Below are 11,869 nucleotides of genomic sequence, written 5' to 3'. Positions count from 1 at the left end.
TGTAACGCGTTGTTTTGAAGTGGGTAAATACGTACGTGTTTCTGTAGACGCTCATTCCAGATTTCTCGTTGCGGCTGCACGCACTGGTGAAAGAGCACGGGACGTCTGTAAACAGTGGTTGGCGTGTTTTGCTGTTTCAGGAGTTCCAGGATATGTAAAACCAGAGGAAAGCGGAACGCACGCTGGATTAGAGGAGCGATCCCCCGAGTGCCCAGCGCGCCGTAATAAAAGTGCCTGCTTTTTAACACTTTCAAAACAGTGTTAGAGAGTCTGTTTGCCGACTTTTCGGTATCGTTTTCTGGCGACGAGGATGGGATAATCTGCCTGACCTCCCGTGGACCCCAGGATCTCTGGGACCTTGTGCCGGCACCGGGGAATTCCCGGAAGGGATCACGGATCCTCGGGCCAGCTCGGGACGTGGGTAAAACCCCATCAATGAGATAAGGCACTTTCATAGTCTGGTTTGTTTGCAGGCTGCCTGCGCGAGACGTGGGCGACACCAGCGCGTTGGGTCTGCGCGTTTTGGTAAATTGGGTAAATTAAAAAGAAATAAAAAACTAAAGAGGAAAATGAGAAAACAATAAATAAAAGAGAAAAACGAGGGAACAGTAATTTGATAAAGGTACCTTTAGTGATTTTGCTGTTTGTGCCTTAGCAATTGTATAATTGTTTGTGTCTTTAGTGATTTGTTGTTACTTGTGTCTTGGGTGATTTTATAGTCCAATACTTACGGTTAACCAATTGTTTGTTATTGTGATTGTGAAATAGGTAGTGGACAAGGGACAGGAGGGATTCGAAAGAAGTCCCCCCCGGCTGTATTTTGTGACATTGGAAAAGGATCGTTTGACTCCCTGGGGAAAGCTACCAGGGGGAATCTGATTGAATATTGTAATTAATGGTGGCCACTGTAAAGAATATTAATATGCTGCACAGGTCTGGGTGGGTATACCTTGAGATGTGTAGTATAGCAATGCACTACATGTAATATATAGTAAGATATATGTTTTAAATCATATATTGTCTGTTATATAATGCATATTACACAATACAAAATGTTACATACGCATTGTATTTGAAAAAGGACAATCAGGGAAAGAAATTGAAACCAGTAAAAGGTTTGTTGACGAACAGATATTGGTGTAGAATACACAGAGAACATTAGATCAGGATTGTCCCTTGGTGAATGCAGGGTGGCATCCTGATGTCCTTATTTCGGGGGACAGGCTGAATTGGTATGGACAGTGCATTTTATACGGGATTGGACACGCTGTGCCTAAAGCTGTAAATACGCCAAAGCCTTCTGAGATAAAACAGGATCGTCTGTGCCTCATTTGCTACACCCCTTTACCTGTTTCCCAAATTGATTTAGACTGTATTTACCATTGTAAAAATAGAGCTTTCCCCCTTTAATTTTTGTCATGTATTGTAATTCATAGAGATATTGGAGCCCGTCCTACCTAAACTGTAGAAAAGACAGCAGCCATGTGTATTTTTAAATAAAGATTAAATCAAGTCTGCTAGCTCATTATCTTTAAGCGTTCTACTGTGATCACCTCCCTCCCAAGGTTTTGTGTCTATTGTATCAGGGCCTGACACCCACGGCCACAGTGGATGAATCACCATGGGCACAGCACCAGGACCCGCTTGTTGGTGTCCAGGGTATCCACTCCAGCAGACACTGTTAGTAAAAGAGCACATCATGGAACTGGAGAACCATCGAATTGTGTCATTATACACATTCACTGCTCTTTTTTCTGCTTTATACCCCTGGTAGCTTTTTAAAATGGCACAGTTTGAAAAGGATTTCTGTTTTGGCCCTGCACCCGGAGGCTGATTTTCCTTTTCTAGGGCCTTCCACCCGGTTCACCACACCCGTGTGATCACTGCGCTGCACGTGGGCAAAATCAGCTGTGCCCTGTGTTTCTCCCGTAAAATAGTAAGAACGCTAATACAATCGTGCCAGGAACTACCTTCACTGTGAATATTTGAAGGAACCCACTGCTAATGTATTGTTAATGGGTACTTGCATTGGGGATTAGATGCAACAAAAATCCATACTTTCTTTTATCCTTTGCTGTACAGGAGGTGGTTGAACTTTTCTATAGCAGATTCAATCACCTGTTGTAAAGCGAGATGGTTGTCTCCTGTGAGGAAGCAGGGTAGATTTACCCATGCTCTATAAGCACCATGGTTGAGCTATATAGAGTAACAGCTTAAAAACAAACCAACCGACAACAAGAAGCTAACGATCAAAACAACAAAAGGGAAAAAAACCCAAACAAACCAACCCAAAAGCGCAGAGGCTCCTGAACGCCCCCTCTCAGTGCTGTGATGTCCGTTTCCAGGGAGCCCGTGGGGTGTCCCCACAACCGCAGACACAGGTGACCCGGCTGGGTGGTGCCAGCAGAGAACAGTTGGTGTGACCCAGCCCGCTGCGCTGCCCTGGGAAAGCCGGGGACAAAGGGCCGGGCCGGGGCATGGGGAGGTTGGTTCCAGCTCACGGATCAGCTCACAGCGACTGCGGAAACAGCCCCGAGCCGGGACGGGCCCGGCCGTGTGCTCCTGTCCCCCGCCGCGGGGGTCCTGGCTCTGGACATCGTTGCACAGGATCGTTTGAGAACCGTTCCTGAAGGATGCGCAGCGCCCAGAGCAGCAGCGCCTGCCCGGCTGCTGCTCAGCCGAGGGTAAGGGCTGGAACTGACCCTGTAGCAGCAGCAGAGCTGCCACAGCTGCGGGCGAGCCGAGTTACTGCTGCAGACAAGACACGGGGCACAGGGAGAGGCAATGTATTTTATTAGGACAGAAGGCATCTTTAGGAAAAAAACACATTTTAGCAATGTCAGGCTATTATCTTTTATCAGTGTGTCTGCCATGTGCGCGGCTCTGGGAAAGCGCGTTCGGGGAGCTCAGGCTGCCCACGGGTCAAGAAAAAGCGCCCGCGCTGCGGGGCCCGGGGGGCGCTGCGTGACCGCGCTCGGTGCTGCCGTCTGGTGGCCACCGCCCGGAACTGCAGCTGGGGAGCGGCGCCCGGTGCCCGTGCCAGGGGTAAGAGGGGGACTCTGCCGCTGCGGGCGGCGTCGTGCCCGTCAGAAAGGGGGGGGCAGCGGTCGGACGAGCAGCCGGGAAAAAACGAGGCCCCCGGCTCTCCCGGGGAGGCCCCGCTGCGAGGGGAACGGGCGAGGCGGCGGCAGGAGGCGGCGGCGTCTCCTCGGTCCCGGGCACAGGGGAGAGAAACCTGCCGGCCGGAGCTCCTTAGGGCTCTCTCTGTTCACAATGAATTTAAGGGTAGGTGACCACCCGCCCCCCTTGTCAGCGTAAAGCAAAGGAGCGCGCTTTGTTGTTTCCTTTCAAACGCGGCTGCTGGAAGCCGCGCGGGCAAAGGGCGTGGGGGTCCCGGCAGGGCGGAGAGCAGACGGGTGAGGGTGCAGAGCGGGCCAATCAGATGGCGCGGGAAGGCTGGGGGGGGGGGGGCGGATCGCTGATAGGCTGCCAAGGCACGTCAATTGCCATTCTGTCCGCCACTCAGATTGCCGGAGGGGCGGGTGTCGGAGGCTCCGTACTGCGCATGAGCAAACTGCGAGTACTGATGGGCCGAGAGAATGGTGATTGACTGGTTCTCGGCAGCCAATCGTGTTGCGGAAGGGGGCGGGTGCTGCTGCCTCCCTACTGTGCATGCCCAAACTGCGAGCGCTGATAGGCGGAGAAAATGGTGATTGACGTGCCTAGGCAGGCTATCATTTTGCCGGAGGGGCGGGCGTTGCTGGCTCCTGGGCACCGGACGGAGCATCCAATAGGAGGACAGTGTGGGGGGGTGGAAAGCAGCCAATCAGCGCGGGTCCTGGCGAGCGGGTCCGTGGTGTCTCGGGGTGGGTACCGGGAATTAACGGGAACGGGGGTCGGGGCGGTTGCGGAGCGGTTGCTGCAACCGGCGCCCGGGGACCTGGAGGTAGGCGGCTCAGGGCAGCCCTTCGTGAGGTCCCCGGAGGCGGCAGAAAGGCAGAGGGGAAGGAGGCGACAGCCGGGAGCCTCCCGCCGCGGGACGGTGGGAGAGTGCGAGGGGAACGGAGCGGCGAAAGAGGCGGCAGGTGACTGCGTCCGCGGCGAGGGTGACCGTGCCGTTGGAACGGGGGGAGTGGGATGGGCCGGCGCGGTGAGGAGGCGTTCGGTTCGGTTTCCCCGCTGCCCTTACGGCCGAGCTGGCGAAGCTGGTGGGAGCGAAGGCGCGGTTGCAGGCTCGGTGGCGTGGCGGGTCGGGCGCCGCTTCGCCGGGAGCTCGGGGCGAGGCCCGGCGGGTTCTGTGTCCTGTACGTGCGGCTTTCGTTCCGCGGCTCTCTGTGTGCTTTTTTGTTTTGTCGCGTTTGTTTTCTGGGGTTTATTTTGCGGGGTTCCCGCGAAACGCGGCACGACCGCTCGCCCGGGGCTGCCGCGGCGGTCTCAGTGCTGCCGCCCTGTGGCGAAACTCGGGTACTGCAGCGCACGGCCGGGGGAAGAGGCGCCGTTTGACCCGAAGCGGTCAGAAGTGCCAGAAACCAACGCCAGAACCGGCAGGAGCTGCGGCTTCGCAGTTCTGTCAGCATTGATCTTAGGACTCTGATTTTGATGCTAGTCGTTTTTACTTACATTACGCTACAGTGGTCTGTTTGGTACCGCTAGTGGGTAACAAATAATTGTGCTGTACCACAACGCGAGATGATAATATTTCGTAGATTTATACTGCCAAAGAGTTTGCAAGTATATTGAAAAGGGGGGAATTCAAGAGAAGCTACCAAGTTAATGTATACTGCGATGAAGTTATAGAAGATGTACCCTTCATTAACCGGTTCACGTGAGGTAAATGCTTTCTGACCGCCTGCACGATGAGGGGATGTTTTTCACCTTTTAGATCCTTCTGCACGACAAGAGGGAGACAGAAGATTTAATAACACATTGTTTAGAAGCTGAGAGCTTAGTTTATATTTAACTAATAGATGTGTTGTGAGTGAGAAACTAAACATTTATAAGTAACTTCATCAATTATTTCTTAGGCTAGATATATAGTATGTTCAAAATTTAAAGCAATTGTAATTAATATGTAGCAGCTGTGTGACTATAAGCAATGCAAGAGTATCCAGTCGTGGGAGCACTTACAGAGGACGACCCCCAGAGCTCCCCAGTGCAGATGAAAGAAACATTGCCTGCTTAACGGTGTAATTGACTCTGCTGTCAAGCTTATTTCTCCGTTTCAGTACTAGCCCATCCCGTGGCCTCACAGGGCTGTGTCCTGTGGCGGTGCTGTGGGGAAGGGGCGAGATGCTTTCCTGCACCGGTGGATGTGTTTGCTTTTATGCTGAGCGTGTCCTAAACGGTGTCAGTTTGTCTTAATGCTGTCTGGCGTTGCTGCAGTTGCTCTGGTTTTTTGAGGATGCCTTGTGTTTTGAGGTGGCCCGTTTCCCTCGAATCCTCCGTTAGCTCAGCTGCTCTCCTGTCCCTTCTTCTGACTAATTCCTGTGCTTTCTCCTGCTCTACTTTTTTCAGAGGCTGAACTCTAATTTGGAATTTCTGTGTTTCTGAGGGGGAGCTGTGAACGCCCGATGCTCAGCAGACCCCCCAGCCCAGGCGGGGAATGGAACCTGGGGAGCAGCGCCCAGGTGGGAGACGCGGCGCCGTCCTCCGTCCCCAGCGTGCGGGAGAGGAGCAGGAGGCGACAGCCGGCCGGGGGCAGACGCCGGGTGCGTCCCCAGCTCGCCAGAGCTCCCGCCAAGCCTCCTCCCGCGGCCCCGCTCGCCCCGTGCAGCCGCCCCCAGCTCCGGCAGCTCCTGCGAACCCGTCCCGTGTTCCTGGGCCGCTCCCAAGCCCCGTCGTGAAGGCGGCAAGCCGGCCCTCGGCACCTCTCCGGTGGCCCCTGCGGAAGGAGCAGGCTGGGGCAGGGGTGAGCTACGGTGCTAACGGCCGCTGCTTCTTCTCTCCCTCTCCCAGAGGCCGCGCTGAGGATGTGGCCGTTCACTCCCAGCCCGGGGGATGCCGTTGGCTGCGCCCGCCTCGGGCTGGCGAGGCTCGTCTGGCAGCGTGGCGGGAGAAGGGACAGGGGAGCACGTCCCGTGCGTGGACGGGGGCTGCTGCTGCTGGAGCCAGAGAGGTTGGGGAGAGGTAAAGAGGAAGAAATGCGGGGCCATCGGCCCAATGTCCGCTTCCTGCAGCGGGCGAGAGAGCGAGCCCCTCTCTCCGGGTGGCGAAGGCTCCCTCTGCGCGGCGTGTGGCGGGCCGGGGGCCAACGTGCGCGGCAGGGTCCGTGCGCGTATCCTGGAGCGGGACGGCTGCCTGGCGAGCGAGCCAGCGAGGCTCCATGTCCCCGAAGCCTCGTCTCGTAGGAGCCCTGACACCCCACCGTGTTCTCCTAGGCTGAGGACGGCCGAGCGCCCCGAGTTACCGGAGAGGAAGGGAGGAGAGAAGGAGACGGGAGCGTCTGAGCTGTTAGAAGCCTCCTGGCAGCCACCGAAAGCGAGAGCCGCTGTGAGTCCCTGGCCCTCGGGGCCTCGTCCCCGGCTTGTGTGTCCTGGTGCCTCCCTGCCCCTCCTTGGTGGTGGTTTTGGTTTATTATTATTATTTTAAAATTTTGCTTCCCTATACCTCTCCTTTTCTCTCTATTTTTGTGTCCTGCTCCATCTTCTATAGCTGTTTTTCCCTTTTCCATATCTTTGTCTTGATCTGCATCAGTCTCTTTTTTTCCCCACAGTTTCTCTGGCCTGTTCCCTGCTGTTCTTTTCTTCTCAGTACCTGTACGTGCAGCTCTTATCTCCCACCTTCCTATCTCTCTTCTTCCTGCCTTGCCCTTCTCTCTCTATTCGTTTGTCTTGCTCACTGTTGCTGGCGTTTCTTGTTCAGCATCTCAGCGTTCCATTCCTCCTTCCTGTTCATCTCTTATTCTTTCTGACCTTTAATGCTGCTCCCTGTCCCATTGTTTCTCGCTGTATCCCTGTGTCCTGCTCCCTACCCACAGTCATATTCTTCCCTGTCCTGTTGGCCATCCCAGGTTTCTTCCTCCATCTCCATCCTCGCTCCATCTCTTGGTCCTGCTCCCTACCCACCCCGGTTCCTGTTTCTCTGCCCTTCTTCTTGTCTTACTCCTGGTTTCTCTGTCCTCTTCCCTCTTTGTTTTTGTTTCTCTGTCGCTCTGCCCTGCTCCCTGTCACTGCGTTTCCTCCTTCCTGTCTCTGTCCCGCAGCCCGGCGCCCACTTCTCCTTTGTCTGTCTCTGCCACTGCCCATTCTAGGATTTTTCCCACCGTCTCTGTCTCCTGCTCCTTGTCTCTCATTTTGGCCTCTTCTTCCCTTTGCCCTGCTCCCTGGCCCTTTTGCCCCTCTCTCTGTGTCACCTTGTCTTGCTCCCTGTCCCTATCTTTCTCTGGCAAGCTTACCCTCCTTTTCAAAGGAATCACAAAATCACTTTGTTGGAAAAGATAACTGCAATTTAAAATATCTTTACCCTTTGAAGAAACAGCCTGGAAAAGATAATTTTTTTTTTTTTCAGTGGGGCGGTTCACGAGGACGGATGGGCTGCTGGGCTCTTCAATGACAGCATCCAGGGCGAGGAAGGAAATCTTGGCTATACTTGGGTGATATCTGTGTCTGTGTTCTGTGTGTATCTGGGAAAATGTGTTCTAGGGAACTCAGACTGCCAATGAGTCAAAAATGGCCTGGTTATCCAAAAAACGCAAACGCTCCAGTGGCCGTATCAACAGCTGTACTGAAGATGGTGCAAAATACTTTTTTCTCCACTCAACTGTAGCCTTCACAAGAAAAAAGGAAGTGTCAGGTTCCTCTCCAGCTTTGTTCTGAAGGGCTTTTCCTCTTTCAGCTGGATGTCTGCTGCCACCGTTTCACCGCGGTTGCCCCGTCTTCTGCTACAGAAGTACCAGACAGACAGAAGGAATCCAGAGCGGTCTGCCCGTACAAGGTACGGCTAGGACGCGTGTCTGCACTTTTCCTGAGGTACTTGTAGAGTGGACTTTAAAGTTAACATTAAGAATGCACCGACTCTCCTTCTATATTTTTAATACAAAATATTTTACCAGGAGTACTAAAAATAAGGTCTGTTCTGGAGCACGGTACACCTGTGCAGAGCTCACCTCCCTCTGGTTATTTTCTCTTCCTGAAAGCGTAATCTTCTGTTTCTGTGGGCTTACTATTGAATGATACTATGGAAATGATTTTGTACTAAAAGAGGAAAGGAGGTGTTTGTAAGAGTTCAGATGTCCAGAAGAAACAACCTGATTCAATGACAAATGCTTTGTTCTTTTTCACTCAATAGGTTTTTAAAATATCTTAGAATAGTACTCAAAAAGCTGACAGAGATACAGGCACCTGGGCAAATCGGTTTTGTTCTGCGTGTTTGCCAGGTGTTCCCAAGAAGCACTTTCAGCCTCGTAACTGGTGGCGGTGAGTCCATGTGTGGTTTGGATGAGTTATTGTTTCAATAGTGACTTTTTTCTCTTAACCTACAGTGTGTAGTTCTGACTTCAGTTGGTAAGAAATCTTCCAAAACGGCAGCATTCCTCATTCCAAGAAGCTGCATTTTATGAACCTGCCCTCCGAGTGGATCTTCCCAGGTGATGTAGTGGGCAGTGGCCTCATCAACAACAGGACTGTTCATTTTCTTTGAAACAACCAACCAAAGTCCATTTCCTTCCGCAGAGCCCAGCACGGCAGGCCTGGCAAAGGTTGGTGGCACCGCTGGGCTTTGGGTTCCCGGTTGCGACAGTCGAGCTGTCACGGTCACAGAAACGTGTTCCCCTGTGTGCTGCAGTGCAGCCAAAAGTGTTCGTGAGTCTGACGCTCCTTTTTCGTAGCCTTATGCTGCACTGCAGGAATGGGGATATTTATTTATTTTTTAAAGTAAACCCATGTCTTCTATCTCACTGATTTTCCTATCAATGAAACTTAAAGCAAATAAAATGGTCTAATTTACATGTTGACTTCCATAGTTAAGAGTAATTGTTGAGTAGGTGCAGCATATAATTTATTAGGTGTACTTAAGCAGATGGGTATTTGTTCTAAAAACTGAAAAAGAGAGGCAACTGGATGCTATGAGTGTTTCCCCAATATTTGACAGCGTGCTCTGACGTACTTTGTTTCTGTCTGGCTCTCAGTGGCGCTTTTCCCTGGCAGGTCGGGGTGTCCCTCGTGCTTGAGCCGTGCAGCTGGCCACGTGTCACTGCTCATCGTGCCACACGCCAAGTGTGAATCGATAGCTCTGTCTAAATATACATAAATGTAATAATATGATTGTAACAATATGCCAACATCTGCAAGTCTAGAAAGATATTTGTGTCCAAAGAGAAGGCTAAACAGGTGCGTAAGTATAAATGGATATTCTAGATAATAAGTGGTGATATATATAAGCATAAACAGATATTCTGTATAAGTTTAAGCAGATATATACATGTAAATGCATACGCAAGTGTGTAGATGTCTAAGTAGATATATATTACAGTGGAAATAGATGATATATATGAATCAAATATATTCCCTAAATACATACGTATGTGTAAAAAGAGACATAGGAGTCAATGTCAGTGATGTACAAGGTTTTTAAAATGCAAAGAAATTCTGTTTATAGAAAGGATTAAAAAACTCATCCTTACCCGGAAATGTCTCTGGCGGGTGCACTTGAGGGAAAGGCCTGAGCTGCCCCCAGGGAGCAGAACGGCACCCGCACCTGCTCAGCGGTGGGAGCAGGGGCTGGGGGGCTCTGTGTGCGAGCCAGACGCTTCGTTCCATAACTGCGGCAGCCGGGGAGCTGCTGCGAGCTCTCTGCTGAGTGACTGACTGTGTGGTGATGGTTTTTACTACTCACAGGGCACTGGGCGAGCCCAATTTAGTTTTCTTGTAATCTAACTTAAGTAAAAGCATACTGAATAGAATTAATCACCCGACTTACAAGGCTGTGTGTCGTCTTTGTGTTTGTGGTTTGTTTTTTTTTTTTTTTGAATACGCTCTCTGCTTCATGTTGCTGGGAAAACCGTGTGCTGTACAGTTCTGCTCATATTTACCAAAAGCAGCTACAGGTTACACTGGACATCTGTGAGATCAGGTGTGGTTTGTACTTCGCAGGGAAAGAAACAGAAAACAGGAAAAGAAATAGAACGAGAATTAATAGAAGTAGAAATAATAGAAATAGATGGGGTCGAATAGAAACAGAACAGAGCAGAGCGTCGTGCCGGATATGCAAATCTCCTCGGGGCTTGGGCAGGGAGGTGAGTAGGCGGGGAGAATGCAAATTGAGATTCGAAGCCTGCAAATCAGATTGCGAGAGATAAGAGGAGGGGCGGGGCGCATGGGAACGGCAGGCGGGGCGAGGATGGGGCGGAGAAATGCAAATCAGAGGCGTGGCTACGCAAATAGGGCACTAGAGAGCTCGAACGGGCCGCCGGGAGGTTCCGCCGAGGAGGGTTCTCTGGGTGGGGTGGTTCTCTAGAGCGGATTCTCTGTTCCGCGTTGTCCCGGGTGGCTCGTTTGCTGTGGGTGATCCCGGGTGGTCACCCCGGTGCAGGTCACCCCCGCACGCACGCGGACGTTCAGCCCCGGTTCCGCGCATGCGCGGTGGCGCCCCGGTGCTCCCGCGGTGCACCGGCCGCCGGGTGTCGCTGGTGCTGCCGCCCGGTGGCCACAGCGCGGTACTGCAGCCCGGCGCGGGGAGTGCGGCATCGGGCTCAAACCAGAGCTCAAGCCCTGCGCTTGTGGGACGGCCTAGTAGAGCTGGGCTTCGGTTTGGAGGAGTTTTAATGCACGTGTTAAATTCCAGAGGAAAACTTTGTCTAGTCAGTTAATTGATACGGTTTTAGTGGCATGTATTACATGTTAATATACAAAGCAGGGTTACAGTGTTCTGTAACATGCATAGGAGGACGTATATTTAAGACAATTCTAGATGTAAACAAGCATTATGGTTCTTATTGGGATATTTTGGCATCTAAACTCTTAAATGGGGGAAAACGTGTGAAGCTCCTGCTAGAACCGCTGCAGAGTGGTGAAGAATGAATGTGGGACAGATCACGTTTAGATGCTTCACTCCTGTCACTTTCAGTCCATAAGGAAGCCAAATAACATGTTTGTGATTTATAAATGTTACTTTAATGTTCATGGTTTTTGCAGGTCACACATCCCAGGGTCTCAGCTGCTGCAGTTCACATAATGTACAGTGAACAGGAGGCGCTGGGTGTCCCCAAAGCGCGCTTCAAATCTGTAGGGTACTCTTACCTGGAACCCTCATTTGACATTTACCGTCTTTGGTTTTCTGAGTGTATTCAACTAAGTAGTAGTTTATTTTTAATGCGTCATATTCAATTTATGTTAAAACACTTTCTTTCTAATCTGTGAAAGTATGCAACGTGACTCAATATGTTTGAATTGTAATTATTGGCCAGGTGACACGTAGTGGAAATAATCTTTATTATGATAGTGATGTTTTTCTCAAGGATTTTGCTAAGAAAAGCGAATTTCTCAGATTAAATGGGTAGAAGTCAGCCAATACCTTTTTCAAAGAATGTGAGTTTGTCTCTACCTCTGTGACTAGTTGGAAGTATTCGGGTGTACATAATGTATACATTAAAAACAAATAAAGGCATCACTGATGTTCTGTTGTTGTGTATGGGTGTTTTTTCCTGTTGCTTCATAGTGGTCCAGACAAACTAAACAGAACACAACAGCAGAGTATGAGTCAGTGCACCTGGAGCTGGATCGTGTCATCTTGATCTTTATCACAAGAGACGTGTGATTCAATCACACTAAAAGAATATTACCAAATTGATATATGTCCACCTGTAAAATAATCGCTACATGCTTCGGTACAGTCTGTGTAGTTATGACAACATAATTTAGATAGCAGCAATTTT

The 11,869-nt window shown here is 51.0% G+C and overlaps 1 protein-coding gene across 3 annotated transcripts; it reads left to right on the top strand.

Annotated features, from left to right (window-relative positions):
• The first annotated feature begins 3,899 nt into the window (after positions 1-3,899).
• On the top strand, positions 3,900-9,880 carry LOC139828252 (uncharacterized). 3 transcript variants are annotated; one of them, XM_071809870.1, is made up of 6 exons: positions 3,900-4,085; positions 5,515-6,126; positions 6,378-6,489; positions 7,834-7,932; positions 8,480-8,584; positions 8,670-9,880. In XM_071809870.1, the coding sequence occupies exons 2-5, from the start codon at positions 5,603-5,605 to the stop codon at positions 8,555-8,557; spliced, it is 813 nt and encodes a 270-aa protein (XP_071665971.1). In that variant the 5' UTR covers positions 3,900-4,085; positions 5,515-5,602; the 3' UTR covers positions 8,558-8,584; positions 8,670-9,880. The 3 variants fall into 3 exon arrangements, 2 of the variants coding, with proteins under 2 accessions (XP_071665971.1, XP_071665970.1); XM_071809869.1 differs by lacking the exon at positions 8,670-9,880 and having other exon boundaries at positions 8,480-8,662; XR_011739647.1 differs by lacking the exon at positions 8,670-9,880 and having other exon boundaries at positions 5,515-5,908; positions 6,378-7,932; positions 8,480-8,662.
• Positions 9,881-11,869: the final 1,989 nt, after the last annotated feature.

The sequence above is a fragment of the Patagioenas fasciata genome, chromosome 6, assembly GCF_037038585.1.
Source record: "Patagioenas fasciata isolate bPatFas1 chromosome 6, bPatFas1.hap1, whole genome shotgun sequence".
Taxonomy (NCBI): Eukaryota; Metazoa; Chordata; class Aves; order Columbiformes; family Columbidae; genus Patagioenas; species Patagioenas fasciata.
Note: the sequence above shows the minus strand (reverse complement) of the source record. Positions and strands in the feature narration are given on the sequence as shown.